General features: G+C 37.6%; 1 protein-coding gene across 2 annotated transcripts in view; it reads left to right on the top strand.

The window, feature by feature from the left end:
- Cpq (carboxypeptidase Q) overlaps positions 1–25,542 on the top strand; it is a 472,588-nt gene that overhangs the window by 290,878 nt on the left and 156,168 nt on the right. For both annotated transcript variants that reach the window (XM_036209105.1, XM_036209106.1), the window contains exon 5: positions 4,520–4,631. In XM_036209105.1, coding sequence (XP_036064998.1) covers positions 4,520–4,631 — 112 coding nt within the window. The remainder of the gene's footprint in view (positions 1–4,519; positions 4,632–25,542) is intronic.

The following is a 25,542-nucleotide window of genomic DNA, read 5'->3' on the forward strand; positions in this document are numbered from 1 at the left end:
GTCAAGTCACTAGCATGAGATTTCTCCAGCTTCTTTATGTGGGCATTCAGTGCTATGAATTTCCCTCTTAGCACTGCTTTCATAGTATCCCATAAGTTTGGGTATGTGGTGTATTCATTTTCATTGATCTCTAGGAAGTCTTTAATTTCTTTCTTTATTTCTTCCTTAACCCATTGGTGATTCAGTTGAGCATTATTCAGTTTCCATGAGATTGTAGGATTCCTGTAGTTTTTTCTGTTGTTGAAATCTAACTTTAAACCATGGTGGTCTGATAGAACACAGGAGGTTATTCCAAATGTTTTGTTTCTGTTGAGATTTGCTCTGTGGCCAAGTATGTGGTCGATTTTAGAGAAGGTTCCATGGGGTGCTGAGAAGATGGTATATTCTTTTTTGTTTGGGTGGAATGTTCTTTAGATATCAATTAAGTCCATTTGTGCCATAACATCAGTTAAGTCCATTATGTCTCTGTTAAGTTTCAATTTGGCCGATCTGTCCAGAGGTGAAAGTGGGGTGTTGAAGTCTCCCACTCTTAATGTGTGGGGTTTTATATGTGACTTAAGCTTTAGTAATGTTTCTTTTACATATGTGGGTGCCCTTGTGTTTGGGGCATAAATGTTCAGAATTGAGACTTTCTCTTGGTGGATCTTTCCTGCGATGAGTATGTAATGTCCTTCATCATCCCTTTTGATTGATTTAAGTTTGAAGTCTATTTTGCTGAATATTAGGACAGCTACACCAGCTTGCTTCTTGAGACCATTTGATTGGAAAGTCTTTTCCCAGCCTTTTATTCTTAGGAGGTGTCTGTCTTTGAATTTGAGGTGTGTTTCTTGTATGCAGCAGAAAGATGGGTCCTGATTTCATATCCATTCTGTTAGTCTATGTCTTTTTATAGGTGAATTAAGTCCATTGATATTAAGGGATATTAATGATCAGTGATTGTTCATTCCTGTTGTTATTTTTATTTTTTGGTGGTAGTGTGTGTGTACTTCTCTTCTTTGGGGTTTACTGCTGTGGTGTTATCTATTGCCTGTGTTTTCATTGGTGTATCTGCCTTCCTTAGGTTGGAATTTTCCTTCTAATGCTTTGTGTAGGGCTGGGTTTGTGGATAAGTATTGTTTAAATCTGGTTTTGTCTTGGAAGGTCTTGTTCACTCCATCTATGATGATTGAAAGTTTTGCTGGGTATATTAGTCTAGGCTGGCATCCATGGTCTCTTAGTATCTGCATTATATCTGTCCAGGTCCTTCTCCCTTTCAAAGTCTCCATCAAGAAATCGGGTGTTATTGTGATGTGTTTGCCTTTATAAGTCATTTGGCCTTTTTCCTTTGCTGCCCTTAATATTCTTTCTTTATTCTGTACGTTTAATTGTTTAATTATTATGTGGTGAGGGGACTTTTTTTGGTGGTCTAGTCTGTTTGGTGTTCTATAGGCTTCTTGTATCTTCATAGGCATTTCCTTCTTTAAGTTGGGAAAGTTTTCTTCCATGATCTTATTAAATATATTTTCTGTGCCTTTGAGTTGGTATTCTTCTCCTTCCTCTATCCCTATTATTCATAGGTTTGGTCTTTTCATGGTGTCCCAAATTTCTTGGACATTTTGGGTCATGACTTTGTTGGTTTTAGTGTTTTCTTTGACTGATGAATCTATTTCTTCTACCGTATCTTCAACACCAGATATCCTCTCTTCCATCTGTTGCATTCTGTTGGTTATACTTGCCTCTGAAGTTCTTGTTTGTTTACTCAGATTTTCTATTTCCAACATTCCTTCTGCTAGTGTCTTCTTCATTTTTTCGATTTCCCTCTTCAGGTCTTGGATTGTTTCCCTTGCTTTTTCATTATTTTCATTCAAGGATTTATTGTTTTCTTCTGCTTTAATTGTCCTTTCCTCTAGTTTTTTATAGTGTTCTTCTCATTTTTTGTTTGTCTGTTCCTCTACTTTATTTTTGATTTCTTCTATATAAGGCTCTAGCTTCTTCATAATGTTACTTATAAGGTTGTTTTCTTCTTCCTCTTCCATTCCGTGATGTTCAGGTCTAGCTGTTGGAGAATGGCTAGGTTCTGGTGATGCTGTATTGCTCTTTATTTTGTTGTATGTACTTCTGCCTTGACGTCTGCCCATCTCCTCTTGTGTTCGTTCTTGGTCTTATAAGTGTACTTGGTCCAGAGAGAGTTGACAAATTTAGGGAGCCTCTCTCTGGTCTAGATGGAAATTCTGGCTATTGCTCTTGGGTATCCTCCAGAACTAGAATGGTAAGACTTTACATCTGAATCCACCAGTTACTCAAGCCATAACAAAGAGAAGGAGGATTGATACCATCCTGGAAGTTCCAGCCCTATTAGCTCCCTTTCATAGTGCTAGAAGGTGCTATAGACATAATGGAAGAAGGAAAGTATGAAAGTAACCATCAATCTTACCCAGCTGTGAACCCTCTGAGCTACATTAATAACTGTCTCAGCAAGAAATGCACACTAGTGTAATAGTGGCACAAAAGTTATGGGAGTGCTAGTCCAGATGAGAGTGCTGGCCGGATAGGAGTGGGGGGGGTGGACTCTGAGTCTCGGGAAGTCTCTGATGTCTCCTTATTTTGTCCAGATGGGAGCTCCTCTTGTCCAGATGGGAGTTCCTCTGGTCTCTGGTCCAGATGGGAGTTCCAGGGCAGAATGGAAGCTTGAGGCTGGTCTCTGAGTCTCAGGAAGGGGCTGGGGACTCGGGCAAATGGGTGTGGGGGCAGGGTATGGAGACTGCAGTGTCTGCCTGCAGTCTCAGAAAAGGGGGGCTTTTTCTTTAAAAAGAAAATTATAGGGTTCCTTCACTGCCGTTCCTGTCCTTCCCTCAGCAAGAGGCTTCTTTTATTCTTTACAATGTTTATCATGCATTGTATTTGTTTATTCTTATTGTTGTGTCATGCTCCACTCATGAATATAATTTATTCATTGTACTTTTAATAGACATCTGGATATTTTCCCTTTCAGAGGAGGACATGGCTATTAATATTCTGTTATGAAAACTATCATAGTTAAAGCATACACACACACACACACACACACACACACACACACTTCTGGATACACCATACAACTTGGAGTAAGATTTCTGGGTCATAGCCCGTATGTATGATCACAGTCCACAGAAATATAGTTTTCCAGAGTGGTTGTATGGCTGCCCCCCCCCCCCCCCGCTGCCACCAACAATGTTTAAGAATTCTGATTGTGTTGCCTTCTGACCACTATTTGACATTTTTCATTTTAGCTATCTGTTGGCTATAGATTTAATGTAGTTTAGTTTTTATATCTTTGATGATAATGATCCTGGATACTTTTTTCTATGGTTATTGGTAATTTGTGTATTTTTTTGTAAGTATGTGAGTTGTCTATATAAGTATTGTTCCAATTTTTCTATCAATTGGCTATTGTTTCATGGGATTTCTTTATACAACTCATGTATATAAGTTCTTTATTTTATTATAGATAGATTTTTCTAACTATAAGATACATTTTCACTCTATTAAAGGGTCCTTGGATGAGGAGATATTTTTGACTCTTGCAAGGTCTAACTTACTATTTTTCTTTATCGTTAGTGATTTTTGCATATATAAGGAAACTGTTGCCCACTCTAAGTTGACAGAGCTGTTTCCCTAAGTTGTTACCAGCTCTGTAATCCATCTGATCCATGTTGCATATTATATGGTTCATGGGCATCAGGATATTTTCTGTATTTATACTTTGTTGACATAGCACCATTTTATTAGGTTTCCAGCTTGTTGGAGATACATTTTAATTCACTAACATCTAGGTATGTGATATGGCAGTATAGCACTTCTCTGGCACTCATGAGGCCTTGGATTCTATAACCAGCAATGGAAGGAAAGGTTTATTTTAGTTTAGTTAAATAACCTTTGTGCTTTCTGAAAGGGAATTACTGACATTTCTTTAAATATCATTTAAATTTGTGGTGATTTAAATTTTATAACATAATCTCCACATTTCTCTATATTTACCCTAATATAAATAGAAATCTCTATTAAATGTTCTGTTCAATTGGAGGTTTTAAGTCTTATTTGTTCGACACCAAAGTAATTTATAATTTAAAGAACACAATCATTTTAAAAATAAATTATTGTTCCTATGTTCAAATTTGAATTTAATTTGATAAGTTTATTGGGTATCAAAATCTAGAATCAATAACCAATTAAAATTGTGGTTTAAGTTTTGAGCTCCTTTTTATGTAATTTTGACTTTAAACTATAAAATAAAAAATTTAAAAATCATTCATCAATAAACAGATGACTTTAGTAGTCAAGATTACATTATTGATGGAGAGACATAAGTGGAGGGCTTTCACTACTCTGAGAATGGATTTGGAACTGTACCAAAGATCTTGTACATGCTCCCCACTAGAAACAATGTGTGTCTTCTAAGACACAAATATAAGACTTCTGATCTTCATGTTTGAAATACCCAGATGTATCTTCTTTGATGTCATTTTGCTTAGTGTTTTCCTCTTTTTATTATCTATTCTAGGTTGTACTGATCAGTGGACATCTGGACAGCTGGGATGTTGGGCAAGGTGCCCTGGATGATGGTGGTGGAGCTGTCATATCATGGGAAGCACTCTCCCTTGTTAAAGATCTTGGTAAGTATTTATAAAGTCTTTAACCAAAGACTTGAGGGTCTCAGTAGTGACTTGTCAGCTCTATATAGAAACTCCATAATGGATTTGTTTTTGTAGTATATTCAAAGATCCTCCTGTGGTTTACATTTTTTTTCACTTTACTCCTAAGATAGAATTATTTAGAAAATTTTTATTCAAGTGTACTCCAGACATCTAAAATACCAAAATTATTGTTATCTACTGAGGAAAATGAACAAGCAAATAAAACCAGAGCAAATGTAACCACATCAGTTAGAGACTGTATAAGACCATGGACAAAAGTAGAAAAGAATCAACTGCTCCCCACTTCCTTATCTTCTGCTCTTATGACAGCATCAGGCTTGGAGAATAGTGGGAAAAAAAACAGTTATTTTTCTATAGAAATCAGAGAATGTGTTAGTGGTAAAAGGATGATTGCCATAGCCCTGATAGGAACCCAGTTTTAGAAACTGGACCTTGATATGACTGAGAGGAGCAGGGACTGAAAGACATGGCTTATAGCAAAAGTAGCTTCTTTTGATGACCATATATGCAAATAAAATATCTACATTTCCTTTGGGTGTGCTGGTCAAAATGGTGGATATGGAATGTGATTAGAAATTGCACAATACTCTGAATCAAGAGTTCCCTTTCTGAACCAGACAGTTTTGAAGTGCTTCATCAGCAGAATGTCCTGGATGGTAGCTATAGAATAAAATTATGTTTTAAATAGCATAGAGGTCAAAACATTCATTGTTTATTTAAGCACATATTGTAATAGGATTTTTCTTAGCTTAGGCTTGTCCTATTAGCTCTTACAACTTAAATTAACTCATATTTTTATTAATCTACATTTTATCATGTGACATTATCTCTCTTCCACCTTGGACCTCTTGTTTCCTCTCCATGTCTCCTGGTATCTCCCATGTGCACCTCCATCCTTTCTCTACCTGGAAATCCTACATTTACCTCCAGCCTAGCTATGGGATGTTCAGGTTTTTATTACACCAATCACAACAATACACCTTCACACACTGTACAAATATCCCACAACATTTCCCTCTTTTTTCTAAATAAAAAAGGAAAGGTTTTAACTCTAACATAGTAAAACTATGAACAATAAGGACAATCATCAAATAAGAATTACACTTACAATGTTTAGTTCATATATATTTGACAATTTGGAGAATATACCCTATCTACCTTATCTTAATGAATTTAAAGTCTTATGCCTAAAATATTTTCTATCATAACTCATATTACCATCCAAAAACTATCTTTTTAGACCTTAAAACATTTTCTTAGATAAACAATTTAAGCTTCTATGTCTCCCAACCTTACATATTTTATTTTTAAAAATATAGTAACAAGGAAAACTGTAACTATAACTACCTTGTCTTCGCCTCTACTAGAGACCCAAGAAGGATATACTACTACCTAAGTAAACAGGAAGTGCAAAGCAAACTACTTCCAAAACTATAGAAATGAAAGAAACAGCTGGCTGCCTGAATAGCCACCCAAGATTCCTTTGTAATGTTGGAGCACCCATCTTTGACCTACAGGCCTAGAATATATGACAGACTTTTTTGTGAAATAGGAAATTTGTCTTGGCAAAGTTTGACATTGTCTTCTTTTATGTCCTGTTTGTCTAGTTTAGATAGCTTACTGTCAGCAGAATAAAAGCAAACTCTATATGGAGATTGTTTAGTGCCCATCATCCTTTTTTGAAGTAATTTATTGCTGTGAGGAACAGATGTGTCTCACTGTTGTGAAAAGTCTTATGTTATTAAAATATTTAAGTGCCATATCCTGTAAGTTTTTGAAGCATTTGAAGATCATTTGTCTATTCAAAACATATCCCTTTTTGAACTTGAAAACATACCTAACATGACTATAAGTTTGATTGTTATAGATAACTAACTACTACCCTATTTTTCTTTATTATTCTAAATAGCAGTATTTTAATTTATACCTTACTTGTGTTTTAAAATGTAGAAATGAAAAAACTGTGTGATATTTTTATGTATTTCTCAACCTTGGCACTATTGACATTTTTAGATTATGACATGAGATTTTATAACATCCCTAGACTCTACCCACTAGTTGCCACTATCATTCGCCACCACCCCGAAAAATTGTAACAGTGAAAATATCTCTAGATATTGTCAAATGTCCTTGGGATGGAGGGTATGAATAGTTGCCCTGATTTTAAAGACACAGAAACTAGTGAAGTATCTCTAGGTAACATGAGACAGGATCTTTTGAAAATAAAAATAAAAATAATTAAACAAACTAATTGGAAATCTTGAACTGCACATTCTTTTTTTTAAGATTTATTTATTTATTATGTATACAGAAGAGGGTGTCAAAATCTCATTACAGATGGTTGTGAGCCACCATGTAGGTTCTGCGAATTGAACTCAGGCTGACCTCTGGAAGAGCAGTTGGAACTCAGCCTTTAAGCCATCTCTCCATCCCCCCTTTTTTTTGTTTATTATTTACTTATTTTTATTTTATTTGCATTGGTGTTTTGCTGCATGTATGACTATGTGAGGATGTCAGATCTTGAGTTACAGACAGTTGTGAGCTGCCATGTGGGTGCTGGGACTTGAACCCAGGTCCTCTGGAAGAGCAGTCAGGGCTCTTAACCACTGAGCCATCTCTCCAGCCCCAAACTGTACATTCTTAACAGTACATCATCATCATTACCATTTATGATAGAAAAGATGCACTGAGCAGACACCATGCTTTCCATAAAGCCCAGTGTACCATGATTTCCATAAAGTCAGGCACACAGAGAGGTTTGGGATGTGCTGTCTGTTCTGAGAGCTGGTCCAGAGCTGGAGACCTACCCAGTTCCCCACAGACATTGTTGTGAGCAAAGAAAGAGTTTCAATGCCTATTTTTACAACTGGGTCAGGTTCAAGAGAGAAATTGCTCAACAAAAAAAATCCAAATGTACACCTTCAGAGAAGTCTAGATTTTATGTGGAGTCCTCCATCCTTCCCATCCCTTGGTGGTCTGTACCTTTCTTTTGCAATCCTTCCAGAACAAAATGGGTTCTAGGGGAAATATGAAAAAAATCAAACTTTTGTTCTTACAGAACACAGATGTTTATTCTGGAAAATAATTTTATTTCAATGTGTTTCACCAATTTGATGGAATTGGGCTGATGGAATAAAATGAAAAACTAGTTCATCTGAATAGGTTTTAGGCCACTCTGTTCTACAGAATACTTTCCTGGACTTGGGCAGATCATCTGAACACTCTGGACTTCATTCTCCTCCTCTCTATTCAATTATCTTCCAGAGTACTTTATGTGCTATAGATTGAAACAAAAATTGACTGTTTTCTACATATTGAATCTCTGTGCTGTGGCCCTCAGCATGGGACTCTAAATCACTGTTAATTGATTTCAATTCAATTTCATAGATAAATGTCAAACAACACGCAGTGGTGAGTAGGGTGTCTATAGCCTGTCCCTTAAAATGTTGGGTTCAGTTTTTACTGTTGTTGTTTGGGTTTTTTGTTTGTTTTGTTTTTTATTTTGGTAGCTAATGATCCATTTTTTAAATCCATAGCTTTAATCTCTGAAAGATTTCTGGAAATTCATGTGAACATATAACTTAAACTCCAGAATAAAGGGTAGTGGTTTTTTTGAGTATATGTTGTGGTGCAGCACCAACACACTGTTAAAAACACAGGACACTGAGCTGGACATGGTATAACACACCTTTACTCCTAACTTTTGCAAGAGGCAGAGGCAAGTGGATCTCTAAATTAGAGATTATCCTCATGTACAGAGCAAGTTTCAGGACAGCCAGGGCTACACAGGAAAACCCTGTCTCAGAAAAAAAAAAAAAAAAAAAAGCCCACAGGACACTAGAGGTAGACCACCTTTATTGTTCATACTGCAGATCAGCAACTTCCTAGTTAGCTAACCTTAAACTTTGGTTATTTTCTTTGTCTCTTTGTGCCTCAGTTTCCCTATCTAGGAAATAAGGATAATAATAGTGTCTATTTCCCATGCTTGTTTTGAAATTTAAATAAAGCATTAATTTAATCAATTTACAACTGGGCCTGACCCAACCCAAGTTCTTCATAAATATTATATTTTATGACTTAATAAACATGACTCTGAAATACAAGTTTAGAACAAGAGATGATGCTTTTTTAATCTCTAGCCCCATTAGTGACCACTCTGCCTTCTACATATTTTAGTTATAATAGTGCAACTCTAGAGCCAGCTGTCATAGCATCATTAACATAACTTTACCCTTTGCCATTTAAGCCACCATCCCCTGTATGATGGAAGCCTAATGGCTCCTTTACACTTGGCATTTTTATATGATACTTATTATGTCTCAGATGTCTTTTGATCACTTCTAGTACCGATGCCCTGTTGAATGATTAATCACTATAGAATTTAAAAATGGACTATGAATTTCTGTTGATAGATTGCCTATATATTTTAACATGAAGATCTAGACCCAATGTGTGACTTCCTACCTCTGGATGAGCACCAGTAATTCTAGCTGAGCGTGGCATTTAGTAGGAGAGTGTGTGCTTAGCATCTTTGGGATCTCAAATTTGATCCTCAGCACCACCAAAAAGAAAGGAAAAGAAGCAGTAAAAGCCTGAGACCCCTCTAAAAAATAGGTTCATAATTATATTACTTAATTACATTGAGGCTAAACAGCTTAATTGGTGAATTATGAAAGCTCTGTGGAAATCTTTTTTCCAAGAAAAATGACACTCCTCTTGGATGTTTTCCCTTGGATGAGATGTCAGACAGCTTGAACATTGGAGTCCCTCAGTGCCTTGTTAATTTGAAGTGTTGGTCCAGTGGGGCTCCCTGATATTGAGAACCTTTTTCTAAGACTTAGCCTTCTACTGTCTTCGCCTTTGTCTTCCTGTCTTACAACTCTTACAAATTCACTTCTTTGCCCAAGCCATCAGCTTAAATTATATTCAATTAGTCTAATAAGACATTTGTGTTTTGTAAATATAATCAATCATTCCTAAGTAACCATCAGCAACAGCTATTTTCTGTGAAGTGCTATTGAATTTTTTTTGTGTGTGTTGTGTGTGTGTGTGTGTGTGTGTGTGTGTGTGTGTGTGTGTGTGTGTGTGTGTGTTTTACTGGATGTGAAGCTGTTTATTTGAGATGTCATTTCCTGGAATGTTCTGGTGTCAGTGGACAAAGCCTGTGGTCAAAACTGCTATACTTTAGTATTCATTTGTCATTCAAAAGCAAACCATCTCCCACCCAAAATTCATTCAGTTTTATCATTTTCTGTGAATTCAGAATTTGTGGATTTTGATTCTAAAGAAATGAAAGAAAAAGAAGGAAGAACATTGCCTGATTATTGTATGTGGGACATATAAGAAACATATTTCTAAAAATATGAAATGTGAGCATCCTGGTTTTGATTATTACCAAGCATGAGAGACTGCTCTTAAAAGATATTTATTTGTGTGCTCCTTTGCTCACTTGCTTAACAAGTATTGATAGCACATCATATCCTAGATGCCTGGATCAAAGAGGAAGGAAACATGGACCATGACATCCTTGAAGTAGAAGAGATACTTGATTCAAAAAGAGCCATAACGTTGCTGCAAATGCTCCCTAACTGTGACTTGTACAGTTTACTTTGGATACCTGTTGAGGATGGGTATAAGCAGTTTGTTTGGCTGGGCAAGGGCAACCTCAACATAGTGAGTCTTGAGTTTTTGAGCTTTGTTTAGTAAAGATAAATAGGGATTCCTGAAGTACAAGGGGACAGAAGCAGGAATTCTCAACAGCAATGCACATATTAAAAAGGAGGAATGGGTGGTCAGGAAAGTCTTGGAATGAAGGGGCCAGGACTGTAGCATGGCAGGAGCTGTACATTTTTCCCTTGATATGTCTGCAAATTGTTAAGTTGTAGTCTAATATGCATGTTTTACTCTTATAAAGAAAAAAATGTTTCTAATAGCCTCCTCTTTAAAAAAAACAGAAAAGAGACAAAAAGGGAAAACCTTGATATTATTAGATTGAATACTTTGTGAATATGTTGTTGACATAACTAGCAAGTAGAAGTAAGGAGTGGGGAGGGGTTAGAGGAATCACCAGGCCTGCCTGACCCAGAATATTCCAGTGAAGACCGTCAAACACATGCCAAGATACTGGTTGCGTTAGAGTCTTAGACAGTCATCTCCAGTGATAAGACTGTCTTGGAAATGAAAACCCAGATGAGGAAGTGTCCTTTGCCCAGTTTCTTGTTAGGTCTGCCTTGGAAATAGCATTCCAGCCTGACTCAAGAAACACACTGATCCTGTCAAGAAATAATATATAGAAAGAGAAAAACATATATTGTGAAAATATGGGTTTTACAAACTCTCTCTTAGTAATGACTTTTTTCAACAAAGACATTTGTTGAACGAATATGTTGTGAGCACACTGTCCTTGGACAATTTGAGAGTGGCAGAGCTAAAGAAGCCTCTAAGAATGACCATTCAAATGGGCCTAAAAACTGGGATTTATATTGTTTTCATTTTAATAATTCCTGACTATCTTTAGAACCATGTGGTGGTTCCATAAATGGCCTACAAAAACCATGCTTGAGTAGCATTTGTATTTACTCAAAAGAAAACTCTGCCTGGTCAAGTGCTCCTTATCCACACTTTCCCTTATGCTTTATTTAAAATAAATGGAATATTATCTGAAATATGTTAAATCTTCCCTCTGCCATGTTTTTTTTTTTCATGAATCTTTGTTTTTCTACAGGAAATATTTATCTTGAAACATTTCAGGAACTCTGTCTACTCCTACTATGGATTCTTTCTCCACAATTATTTTATGAACAAAAGATAGGAGAATGATGACCCTGGACCCAGAGTCCTCATGAAGTCACTGTTCTTTCCTACTTTTAGAGAACAGTACAGTCACTTGTAAAGCTGTACAGAGAATCAACTTGTTTCAAGTCCTTAAAAATCCCCTCACCATTCAGTTTAAGTTTTGTTAATTTAATTTTATTGTATAGGTGGTGGTTTGCTTTTATTTTTTTCTGAGAAAATTTTGGTCTTGCCATTTCATAACTGTGCTTAGTGAAGCAAATGCCTATTGGCATGAATGTCAGGGTCTTTGATTCAATTCCATTGATTCATGTGTCTATTTATATGTCAATACCAAACTGTTTTTATCACTATAGCTCTATAGTAGAGCTTGAAGTAAGGGATGGTGATACCTCCAGAAGTTCCTTTATTGTACAGGATTGTTTTAGCTATCCTGGGTTTTTTGTTTTTCCATATGAAGTTGAGTATTTGTTCTTTGGGGCTGAAAAAGAATTGTGTTGGGATTTTGGTGTGGTTGCATTGAATCTGTAGATTGCTTATGGTAAAACTTCTATTTCTACTATGTTAATCTTACCTATCCAAGAACAGGGAGATCTTTCCATTTTGTGATATCATCTTCAATTTCTTTCTTCAAAAACTTAAAGTTCTTGTTATATGGGCCTTTTACTTGTGTGGTCGGAGTTACTCCAAGATATTTTACATTATTTATAACTATTATAAAGGGTGCTTTTTCTCTGGTTTCTATATCAACTCATTTATCATTTGTATACAGGAGGACTACTGATTTCCTTGAGTTAATCTTGTATCCAGTCACATTATTGAAGGTGTTTATCAGTTGTAAGAGTTCCCTGGTAGAATTTTTTTGGGTCATTTATGTATACTATCATATCATCTGCAAATAGCGAAAGTTTGACTTCTTCCTTTCCAATTTGATCTCCTTTGGTTGTCTTATTGCTCTCTCTAGAACTTCGAGTACTATACTGAATAGAGAGAGAGAGTGGAAAGCCTTGTCTTATTCCTGATTTTAGTGGAATTGCTTTGCATTTCTCTTCATTCAATTTGATGATGGATGTTGGCTTGCTGTATATTGCTTCTATTATGTTTTGGTATGTTCCTTGTATTCCTGATCTCTCCAACACATTTATAATGAAGGGGTGTTGGATTTTGTCAAAGGCTTTTTCAGCATCTAATGAGATGATCATATGTTTTTTTTTCTTTCAGTTTGTTTATATAATGGATTATATTGACATATTTTTCTTTTTTCTCCTATATAAATCCTATATTTTTATTTTTGTATATATATATATATACATTTGAGGAAGGCATTGGTGTCTTTATCAATACCAAAATGGGTTCTTGGAATTGGTGAATAAGTACAAAAAGGAGAGTAAAGAAAAAATAAATAAAAAAGGTAAATAAATGGATTATGGATTAATGGAAGTTTTTTCTTTTCATTTTATTAAGAGATTTTCTATTCATTCTACATATCAACATGGATTCCCCTGTCCTCCCTCCAACCCACCCCCAATTCCCACCTCCTCCAAGGCAAGGTCTCTCCTGGGGAGTCAGCAGATCCTGGAACATTCAATTGAGGAAGGTCCTATCCCCTCCTCCCTGCACCAAGGCTGAGCAAAGTGTCTCACCATAGGCCCTAGGTTCCAAAAAGCCTGCTCATGCACTAAGGACAGGTCCCTGTCTCAGTGTCTGGGGGGCCCCTAAACAGTTCAAGCCAAACAACTGTCTCACTTATCTAGAGGGCCTAATCCAGTTCCATGGGGGTTCCTGACAGATTTTCATATGAATCTCTGGGATGAAGCCTACTTGATCATGGTGGATGGTTTTTCTTTGTTGTTGCGTTCTTGGATTCAATTTACCAGTTTTTTATTGAGTATTTTTGCATCAATGTTCCTGACATTGGTTTGTAATTCTCTTTCTTTGTTCCATCTTTGTGTGGTTTGGGTATCAGGGTAACTATAACTTCATAAAAAGCATTTGGCAATGTTCCTTCTGTTTCTATTGTGTGGAAGAATTTGAGGAGTATTGGTATGAGCTCTTCTTTGAAATTCTGATAGAATTCTGTGCTAAAGCCCTTTGGCCCTGGGTTTTTTTGGCTGGGAGACCTTTAATGACTGCTTCTACTTCCTTATGGGTTATAAGTCCATTTAAATTATTTTTCTGGCCTTGATTTAATTTTAGCATGTGGTACTTATCCAGAAAATTGCCCATTTTTTATAGATTTTCCAATTTTGTTGAGTACAGGTTTTTGAAGTATGACCTATTGATTCCCTGGATTTCCTCAGTGTCTGTTTTTTATGTCTCCCTTTCCATTTCAGATTTTGTTAAGTTGGATATTCTCTCTCTGCATTTTGGTTAGTTTGGATAAGGGTTCATCTATCTTGTTGATTTTCTCAAAGAACCAACTCTTTGTTTCGTTGATTCTTTGTATTGTTTTCTTTATTTCTATTTTATTGATTTCAGCCCACAATTTGATTATTTCCTGGAATCTACTCTTCCTGGGTGAATTTGCTTCTTTTTGTTCTAGAGCTTTCAGGTGTGCTGTTAAGTCACTAGTGTGAGATTTCTCCAAATTCTTTATGTAGGCTCTTACTGCTATGAACTTTCTTCTAACACTGCTTTCATAGTGTTTCATGAGTCTAAGTATGTTGTACATTAATTTTGATTAAATTCTAGAAAATCTTTAATGTCTTTATTTTTTCCTTGACCCAGTGGTGATTCAGTTCAGCATTGTTTAGTTCCATAAGGTTGTAGGTTTTCTACAATTTGTGTTATTGTTGAATTCTAACTTTAAGCCATGGTGATCCTATAAGCTACATGAAGTTATTCCATTTTTTGATGTTGGTTGAGATTTACTTTGTGATTAAGTATGAGGTCACTTTTAGAGAGTTTCCATAAGGTACTGAGATGAAGGTATATTCTTCTATGTTTGGGCAAAATGTTCTGTAGATATCTGTTAAGTCCATTTGAGTCATAACATATGTTTGTTCCCTTATTTCTCTGTTAAGTTTCTGTTGGTAGACGTGTCCATTGGTGAGAGTACTGTGTTGAAGTCTCCCACTATTAGTGTGTGGGACTGATATGTGACCTAAGCTTTAGTGATGTTTCTTTTATGAATGTGGGAGCCCTTGTATTTGGGGCATAAATATTCAGAATTAAGACTTCATCTTGATGGATATTTTCTGTGATGAATATTAAATGTCCTTTTTCACCTCTTTTGAAATCTATTTTATGAGATATTAGGATAGCTACACCAGCTTGCTTCTTAAGTCCATGTGATTGTAAAATCTTTTCCTAACCTTTTACTCTGAGGTAGTGTCTGTCTTTGAAGTTGAGCTTTGTTTCTTGTTTGCAGCAGAAGGATGGATCCTGTTTTCATATCCATTCTTCTAGCCTGTGTCTTTTTATAGGCGAATTGACTCCATTGATAATAAGAGATATTAATGAACAGTGATTGTTAATTCATTTTATTTTTTGGTTCTGTCTGTGGTGGTAGTAGTGTGTGTGTGTGTGTATGTTTCCTTTCTATGGGATTTGCAGGTGTGAGATTATCTACTGCCTGTGTTTTCATGGGTTCAGCTAAATTCCTTAGATTGGAGTTTTTCTTCTAGTACCTTCAGTAGGGCTGGATTTGTAGATAGTTACTGTTTAGATCTGGTTTTGTCATCTTGTTTTCTCTATCTATGGTGACTGAAAGTTTTTCTTGGTATAGTAGGCTGGGCTGGCATCCGTGGTCTCTTAGTGCCTACAAAACATCTGTCCAGGACCTTCAGAGTCTCCATTGAGAAGTCAGGTGTAATTCTGATGACTCTGTCTTTATATATTACTTGGCCTTTTTCTCTTGTAGCGTTTAATATCCTCTTTATTCTATATGTTTAGTGTTTTGATTATTATGTGATGAGGGGATTTCTTTTTTTTTTTTTTTTTGGTCCAGTCTATTTTGTGGTATGTAAGCTTCTTGTACCTTCATAAGAATGTCCTTCTTTAGGTTGAGAAAGTTTTCTTTTTGATTTAGTTGAATATATTTTTTGTGCATTTGAGCTGGAATTCTGCTCCTTCTTCTCTGTTATTTTGGGTTTGGTCTTTTCATGGTGTCCCAGTTTCTTAGATGTTTTGTGTTAAGAATTTTTTCAATTTTCTTTGACTAATGAATCTATTTCCTATATCAAACCTTCAATGCCTGAGATTCTCTCTTCCATCTATTATATTCTGTTGGTTATGCTTGTATCTATAGTTCCTGTTCACATATCCAGATTTTCCATTTCTGGAATTCCTTCAGTTTGTGTTTTCTTTATTGCTTCTATTTCAATTTTCAAGTTTTGAACTGTTTGATTTGTTTTTCTTGACTCACTTAGCTTTCTTTAAGGGATTTATTGCTTCCAATTTTTTGTTTGTATTTTCCTTGATTTCTTTTTCTTTTTTTCCCTTTTTTATTTCATAATTTAATTTAATTTTACATTTCAGCCATGGATTCCCCTGTCCTCCCCCCCCCCCTTCCCCCCAGCACACCCCCATTCCCATCTCTTCCAGGGCAAAGAGTCCCTGGGGATTCAGCTCAACTTGGTAGATTCAGTCCAGGAAGGTCCAGTCCCCTCCTCCCAGGCTGAGCAAAGTGTCCCTGCATAAGCCCCAGGTTCCAAATAGTCAGCTCATGCACTAAGGAGAGGTCCCGGTTCCACTGACTGGGTGCCTCCCAAACAGTTCAAGCTAATCAACTGTCTCACTTATCCAGAGGACCTGATCAAGTTGGGGGCACCCCAGCGATTGGTTCATAGTTCTTCTGTTTCCATTAGTTTGGCTATTTGTGCCTGTGCTTTTTCCAATCTTGGTTTACAAAATTATCACTCATGTAATCCCTCCTCTTTCTCGCTGGCTGGACTCCTGGAGCTCCACCTGGGGCCTGGCCTAGGATCTTTGCAACTGATTCCCTCAATCACTGGATGAGATTTCTAGCATGACAGTTAGGGTGCTTGGCCATCCGATCACCAGACTAGGTCAAATCAGACTTTCTCTCGACCATTGCCAGTAGTCTACAGTGGATGTATCATTGTGGATTTTTGGGGACCTCTCTAGCACTTTGCTTCTTCCTATTCTCATGTGGTCTTCATTTATCATGGTCTCTTATTCCTTGTTCTCCCTTTCGGTTCTTGATCCAGCTGGGATCTCCCACTCCCATAAGCTCTCTTTCCCTCAAACCTTGCCCTTCATCACTCCCACTGTCATCCAGGTTGTTCATGTAGATCTCATCCATTTTTCTGTCATTGGGCAATCCCCGTGTCTTTTTTAGGGTCCTGTTTTCTAGGTAGCCTCCCTGGAGTTGTGTAGCAGTCTAGTCATCTTTGTTTTACATCTAGGATCCTACTGACTGAGTACATACCATGTTTGTCTTTCTGAGCCTTGGTTACCTCATTCAGGATGATTTTTTTCTAGATCCATCCATTTGCCTGCAACCCTCATTATGTCATTGTTTTGCTCTGCTGAGTAGTACTCCATTGTATATATGTACCACATTTTCTTCATCCATTCTTCAGCTGAAAGGCATCTAGGTTGTTTCCAGGTTCTGGTATTACAAACAATGCTGACATAAACATAGCTGAGCAAGTGCCCTTGTGGTATGATGGAGCATTCCTTGGGTATATGCCCAAGAGTGCTATAGCTGGGTCTTGGGGGAGATGGATTCCCAATTTTCTAAGGAAGCACCATATTGATTTCCAAAGTGGCTGTACAAGCTTGCATTCCCACCAGCAGTGGAGGAGAGTTCCCCTTGCTCCACATCCTCTCAAGCATAAGCTGTCTTCTGTGTTTTTGATCTTAGCCATTCTGATGGGTGTAAGGTGGTATCTCAGAGTCATTTTGATTTGCATTCCCCAGATAATTAGGGATGTTGAGCAATCCTTAAATGTCTTTCAGCCATTTGAAATTCCTCTGTTGAGAATTCTCTGTTTAATTCTATAGCCCATTTCTTAACTGGACTGTTGGGCATTTTGATGTCTAATTTCTTGAGTTCTTTATATATTCTGGATATCAGCCCTCTGTCAGATGTGGGGTTGATGAAGACCTTTTCCCATTCTGTAGGCTGTTGCTTTGTCTTGTTGACCATGTCCTTTGCTCTACAAAAGCTTCTCAGTTTCAACAGGTGCCATTAACTGATTGTTTCTCTCAGTGTCTGTGTTACTAGTGTTATATTTAGAAAGTGATCTCCTATGCCAATGCATTCAAGATTATTACTTTCTCTACTATCAGATTCAGAGTAACTGGATTTATATTCTGGTCTTTGATCCACTTGGACTTAAGTTTTGTGTACAGTGACAGATATGAATCTATTTGTAGCCTTCTACACATTGACATCCAGTTATGCCAGCACCATTTGTTAAAGATACTCTCTTTTTTCCATTGTACATTTTTGGCCTCTTTGTCAAAAATTATATGTTCATAGGTGTGTTCATAGGTGTCAGGGTCTTCAATTCAATTCCATTGGTGCACATGTCAGTTTTTATGCCAGTACCAAGCTGTTTTTATTACTATAGCTCTATAGTAGAGCTTGAGGTCAGGGATCATGATGACTCCAGAGGTTGTTTTATTGTACAGGATTCTTTTGGCTATCCTGGGATTTTTGTTTTTCCATATGAAGTTGAGTATTATTCTTTCCAGGTCTGTGAAGATTTGTGTTGGTATTTTGATGGGGATTGTGTTGAATCTATAGATTGCTTTTGGTAAGATCGCCATTTTTACTATGTTAATCCCGCCTATCCATGAGCATGGGAGATATTTCCCTTTTCTGACATCTTCTTCAATTTCTTTTTTCAGGGACTTAAAGTTCTTGTCATATAGGTCCTTCCCATGCTTAGTTAGAGTAACCCCAAGGTATTTTATATCATTTGTGGCTATTGTAAAGGGTGATGTATCTCTGATTTCCTTCTCAGCCTGTTTGTCTACTGTATATAGGAGGGCTACTGATTTTTTGAGTTGATATTGTGTCCTGCTATGTTGCTGAAGGTGTTTATAAGCTGTATCAGTTCCTTGGTTGAATTTTTGGGGTCACTCATGTATACTATCATGTCATCTGCAAATAGGGAAAGCTTGACTTCTTCCTTTCCAATTTGTATCCCGTTAATCTCCTTATGTTGTCTTATAGCTCTGGTTAGAACTTCAAGTACTATATTGAATAAGTATGGGGGAGCGGACAGCCTTGCCTTGTTCCTGATTTTAGTGGAATCGCTTTGAGTTTCTCTCCATTTAGATGTTGGCTGTTGGCTTGCTGCAAATTGCCTTTATTATGTTTAAAAATGTTCCCTGTATTCCTGATTGCTCCAAGACCTTTACCATGAAGGAGTGTTGGATTTTGTCAAATGCCTTTTCTGCATCTAGTGAGATGATCGTGTGGTTTTTTCTTTGAGTTTGTTTATATGGTATATTACATTGACGGACTTTCATATGTTGCACCACCCTTGCATCCCGGGGATGAAGCCTACTTGATCATGGGGGATAATTGTTTTGATGTGTTCTTGGAGTCTGTTTGTCAGTATTTTATTGAGTATTTTTGCATCAATGTTCATGAGGGAGATCTGTCTGTAGTTCTCTTTCTTTGTTGCATCTTTGTTTGGTTTAGGAATCAGGGTAATTGTAGCCTAGTAGAAGGAGTTTGGTAATATTCCTTCTGCTTTTATTGTGTGGAACAATTTAAAGAGTATTGGTATTAAGTCTTCTTTGAAGATCTGGTAGAATTCTGTGCTGAAACCATCTGGTCCTTGGTATTTTATGGTTGGGAGACTTTCAATGACTGATTCTATTTCCTTAGGGGTTGGTTATTGGACTATTTAAATGGTTTATCTGGTCTTGATTTAACTTAGGTATGTGGTACCTATCCAGAAAACTATCCATTTCTTTTAGATTTTCTAGTTTTGTGTAATAGAGGTTTTTGAAGTATTGACCTGATGATTCTCTAGATTTCCTCATTGTCTGTTTTTATGTCCCCCTTTTCATTTTTGATTTTGTTAATTTGAATGCTCTCTCTCTTTCTTTTGGTTAGTTTGGATAAGGGCTTGTCTATCCTGTTGATTTTCTCAAAGAACCAACTCTTTGTTTCACTAATTTTTTGTATTCTCTTTGTTTCTATTTTATTGATTTCAGCTCTCAATTTGATAATTTCCCGGCATCTATTCTTCCTGAGAGACTTCGCTTCTTCTTGTTCTAGGGCTTTCAGGTGTGCTGTTAAGTCACTAATGTGAGATTTCTCCAACTTCTTTATGTGAGCATTTAGTGCTATGAATTTCCCTCTTAGCACTGTTTTTGTAGTGTCCCTTATTTTTGGGTATGTGGTGTATTCATTTTTGCTGATGTCTAGGAAGTCTTTAATTTCTTTCTTTATTTCTTCTTTAACCCATTGGTGGTTCAGTTGAACATTATTTGGTTTCCATGAGATTGTAGGTTTTCTGTAGTTTTTGTTGTTGTTGAAATCTAACTTTAAACCATGGTGGTCTGATAGGAGGTTATTCCAATTGTTTTCTATCTGTTGAGATTTGCTTTGTGGTTGATTTTAGAGAAGGTTCCATGGTGTGCTGTGAAGAAGGTATATTCTTTTTTGTTAGGATGTAATGTTTTGTAGATATCAAGTAAGTCCATTTGAGTCATAACATCAGTTAAATCCTTTATTTCTCTGTTAATTTTCGATTTGGGAGATCTGTCCAGTGGTGAAAATGGGGTGTTGAAATCTCCCACTATTAATGTGTGGGGTTTTATATATGATTTAAGCTTTAGTAATATTTCTTTTACATATGTGGGTGCCCTTTTGTTTGGGGCATAAATGTCCAAAATAGAAACTTCATCTTGGTGGATCTTTCCTGTGATGAGTATTTAATGCCCTTCTTGGTCTCTTTTGATTGATTTTAGTTTGAAGTCTATTTTGCTGGATATTAGGATGGCTACACCTACTTGCTTCTTGAGACCATTTGATCGGAAAGTCCTTTCCCAGCCTTTTATTCTTAGGTAGTGTCTATCTTTGAATTTGAGGTGTGTTTCTTGTCTGCAGCAGAAAGGTGGGTCGTGCTTTATATCCATTTTGTTAGCCTGTGTCTTTTTATAGATGAATTAAGTCCAGTGATATTAAGGGATATTAATGACCAGTGATTGTTCGTTACTGTTATTATTTTTATTTTTTGGTGGTTTACTGCTGTGGTGTTATCTATTGCCTATGTTTTTGAGGGTGTATCTGACTTCCTTAGGTTGGAATTTTCCTTCTAGTGCTTTCCGTAGGGCTGGATTTGTAGTTAAGTATTGTTTAAATCTGGCTTTGTCTTGGAAGGTCTTGTTCACTCCGTCTATGATGATTGAAAGTTTTGCTGGGTGTATTAGTCTAGGTTGGCATCCATGGTCTCTTAGTGTCTGCATAACATATGTCCAGGTCCTTCTGGCTTTCAAAGTCTCCATTGAGAAATTGGGTGTTATTCTGTGGGTTTGCCTTTATAAGTCACTTGGCCTTTTTCCTTTGCTGCTCTTAATATTCTTTCTTTATTATGTACATTTAGTTGGTTAATGATTATGTGGCGAGGGGATTTTTGCAGGGGTCTAGTCTGTTTGGTGTTCTATAGGCTTCTTGTATCTTCATAGGCATTTCCTTCTTTACGTTGGGAATGTTTTCTTCTATAATCTTGTTAAATATATTTTCTGTGCTTTTGAGTTGGTATCCTTCTCCTTCCTCTATCCCTATTATTTGTAGGTTTGGTCTTTTCATGTTGTCCCAAATTTCTTGCACATTTTTGTTCATGACTTTGTTGGCTTTAGTGTTTTCTTTGACTGATGAATCTATTTCTTCTACCATAACCTTCAATGCCAGAGATCCTCTCTTCCAACTCTTGCATTCTGTTGGTTATACTTGCATCTGAAGTTCTTGTTTGTTTACTTAGATTTTCTATTTACAGCATTCCCTCTGTTTGTGTCTTCTTCATTTTTTCTATTTCCCTTTCCAGGTCTTGGACTGTTTCCTCATATGTTTCATTGCTTTTTCATGATTTTCTTTCAGGGATTTTTTTGTTTTCTTCTGCTTTATTTGTCCTTTCCTCTAGTTTTTTTATAGTATTCTTCCCATTTTTTGTTTGTCTGTTCCTCCATTTCATTTTTGATTTCTTCTTCTTTATAAGCCTCTAGCGACTTCACGATGTTATTCATAAGGATATTTTCTTCTGCTTCTTCCATTTTGTGATGTTCAGGTCTAGCTGTTGGAGGAGGGCTAGGTTCTGGTGATGCTGTATTACTCTTTATTTTGTCATATGTACTTCTGCCTTGACATCTGCCCATCTCCTTGTGGATTTGTTCTTGGTCCTATCAGCAATCTTGGTCCAGACAGAGCTGACAGATTCAGGAAGCCTCTCTCTGGTCCAGATGGAAGGTCTGGGCTGGATGGGAAACTAGGGGCTGCTCTCTGAGTCTCAGGAAATGGCTGGGGTCTAGGGCAGATGGGTGTGGGGCAGAGCATTGAGATTGCAAGGTCTGCTAGGGGTCTTGGAGAAGGGGAAACTTCCCAGTGGGGGTGGAGTCCTGCCCAATGGCCAGAACCTGGGGCCATATTTTCCTTGATTTCTTTAAAGGAATTGTTCAGTTCCTCTTTAAGGGCCTCTGTCTTCTTCATTAAATTAGTTTTAAGGTCATTTTCTTCTGCTTCATCTGTGTTGGAATTTTCAGGTCTTGCTGTTTTAGAATTATTAGGTTCTGGGGGTCCCATATTGTTCTTTATGTTGTTGAATGTATTTCCACACTGTCATTTACCCATCTGGGTTTGGGACAGTTATAGGTACAGGTGTTGATTCTTGTGATGTCTTTGTTGGATGAGTGTTTTGTTCCTTTATTGTTTGTTTCCTTTATTGTCTTTTGGCCTGAATGGTCAAGTGTTCTGGTAATTGGCTGGTGGTCAAGTCAAGTACAGCTGTCTCAGCTGAGGTTTGTGGGGGTTTGGGTGCCTAGATCCAGCATATCATCCAGTTTTTCTGGCTTGTGTGAGCTTTACTTGTGCCTATGGGGTCTGAAGGAAATCAGAGGTACATCACCCTTTACAATTGCCACAAATGATATAAAATACCTTGGGGTTACTCTAACTAAGCATGTGAAGGACCTATATGACAAGAACTTTAAGTCCCTGAAAAAAAATTGAAGAAGATGTCAGAAAATGGAAGGATCTCCCATGCTCATGGATAGGCAGGATTAACATAGTAAAAATGGCAATCTTACCAAAAGCAATCTACAGATTCAATGCAATCCCCATCAAAATACCAACACAAATCTTCACAGACCTGGAAAGAATAATACTCAACTTCATATGGAAAAACAAAAATCCCAGGATAGCCAAAAGAATCCTGTACAATAAAACAACCTCTGGAGGCATCATGATCCCTGACCTCAAGCTCTATTATAGAGCTACAGTAATAAAAACAGCTTGGTACTGGCATAAAAACTGGCATGTGGACCAATGGAATCGAATTGAAGATCCTGACATTAATCTGCACACCTATGAACATACAATTTTTGACAAGGAAGCCAAAAATGTACAATGGAATAAAGAAAGTATCTTCAACAAATGGTGCTGGCATAACTGGATATCAATGTGTAGAAGGCTGCAAATAGATCCGTATCTGTCACCATGCATAAAACTTAAGTCCAAGTGGATCAAAGACCTCAACATAAATCCAGTTACTCTGAACCTGATAGAAGGGAAAGTAGGAAGTAGTCTTGAATGCATTGGCACCAGTGATCACTTTCTCAATATAACACCAGTTGCACAGACACTGAGAGAAACAATCAATCAATGGGACTTGTTGAAACTGGGAAGCTTTTGTAGAGCAAAGGACATGGTCAACAAGACAAACCAACAGCCTACAGAATGGGAAACGGTCTTCATCAACCCCACATCTGACAGAGGGCTGATATCCAGAATATATAAAGAACTCAAGAAATTGGACATCAAAATGCCCAACAGTCCAGTTAAGAAATGGGCTATAGAACTAAACAGAGAATTCTCCACAGGGGAAGTTCAAATGGCTGAAAGACATTTAAGGAATTGCTCAACATCCCTAATTATCTGGGAAATGCAAATCAAAATGACTCTGAGATACCACCTTACACCCATCAGAATGGCTAAGATCAAAAACACAGAAAACAGCTTATGCTTGAGAGGATGTGGAGCAAGGGGAACTCTCCTCCACTGCTGGTGAGAATGCAAGCTTGTACAGCCACTTTGGACATCAATATGGTACTTCCTTAGAAAATTGGGAATCCATCTCCCCCAAGACCCAGCTATAGCACTCTTGGGCATATACCCAAGGAATGCTCCATCATACCACAAGGGCACTTGCTCAGCTATGTTTATGTCAGCATTGTTTGTAATACCAGAACCTGGAAACAACCTAGATGCCCTTCAGCTGCAGAATGGATAAAGAAAATGTGGTACATATATACAATGGAGTACTACTCAGCAGAGCAAAACAATGACATAATGAGGGTTGCAGGCAAATGGATGGATCTAGAAAAAAATCATCCTGAATGAGGTAACCAAGGCTCAGAAAGACAAACATGGTATGTACTCACTCATAGTAGGATCCTAGATGTAAAACAAAGATGACTAGACTGCTACACAACTCCAGGGAGGCTACCTAGAAAACAGGACCCTAAAAAAGACACGGGGATTGCCCAATGACAGAAAAATGGATGAGATCTACATGAACAACCTGGATGACAGTGGGAGTGATGAAGGGCAAGGTTTGAGGGAAAGAGAGCTCATGGGAGTGGGAGATCCCAGCTGGATCAAGAACCGAAAGGGAGAACAAGGAGTAAGAGACCATGATAAATGAAGACCACATGAGAACAGGAATAGACAGAGTGCTGGAGAGTTCCCCAGAAATCCACAATGATACATCCACTGTAGACTACTGGCAATGGTCGAGAGAAAGCCTGATCTGACCTAGTCTGGTGATCAGATGGCCAAACACCATAATGGTCGTGCTGGAACTTTCATCCAATAACTGGTGGAAGTGGATGCAGAGATTCTAGGCCAGGCCCCAGGTGGAGCTCCAGGGATCTAATTGTCGAGAAAGAGGAGGGACTGTAAGAGTGTGAATTGTTGAGACCAAGATTGGAAAAGCACAGGTACAAATAGCCAAACTAATGAAATCACATGAATTATGAACCAAAAGCTGTGGAGTCCCCAGCTGGATCAGGCCCTCTGGATAAGTGAGACAGTTGAATAGCTTGAACTGTTTGGGAGGCACCCAGGCTGTGGGACTGGGACCTGTCCTTAGTGCATGAGCTGGCTGTTTGGAACCTTGGGCTTAAACAGGGACACTTTGCTCAGCCTGGAAGGAGGGGACTGGGCCTGTCTGTACTGATTCTACCAGGTTGAATTGAATCCCCAGGGGAGTTTTGGCCCTGGAGGAAATGGGAATGGAGGGGAGGGATGGGGAGAAGGTGGGGTGGGAGTGGGAGGGGGAGGACAGGGAACCCATGGCTGATGTGTAAAATTAAAACACAAATATAATAAATAAAAAAAGGAGAAAAAAGATAGGTGGTTGGATAATAAAGAAGAAAGTTAGATGTCTTGGCAATCTGTGGTTTAAAGGGTGGAGGATGTTTTTGTAAGACTGAAGCAATAGGTGAATGTGGTAGGATGTGGATCAAATGAAAACTGTCAGTTCATGAAGGCAGAACTGAATACAAAGCTGAAGTGGGAGGATGCTGGAGGTAGCAGGAACCTTTGAAGGTTTTCAGGTATGAGATTGACATGCTAGGCCTTATTTTTAAAATGAAAATTCATGTATATTCTTTTACAATTTCTAAAATAAAACAACCAACACCACAATGATACTGAGGAACTCAGCAGGGAGATCCCAACTATGTTAAGGCACAGCTTTGGAGTTCCTAAGTACACATATTGCTGTGTGGTAAGTTAGCCCACTTCTAACTTACTAAACAAAATACATCAAAGGGGAAATGATGGGATTCCAGGGCTGCTCCAATTTTGTTCCTGCCCTCTTTCTATACTTGCAAAAGCTGTGCTTTAGCCAGCTTCCAGTGAGTTCTG

The sequence above is a fragment of the Onychomys torridus genome, chromosome 16 (assembly GCF_903995425.1).
Source record: "Onychomys torridus chromosome 16, mOncTor1.1, whole genome shotgun sequence".
NCBI lineage: Eukaryota > Metazoa > Chordata > Mammalia > Rodentia > Cricetidae > Onychomys > Onychomys torridus.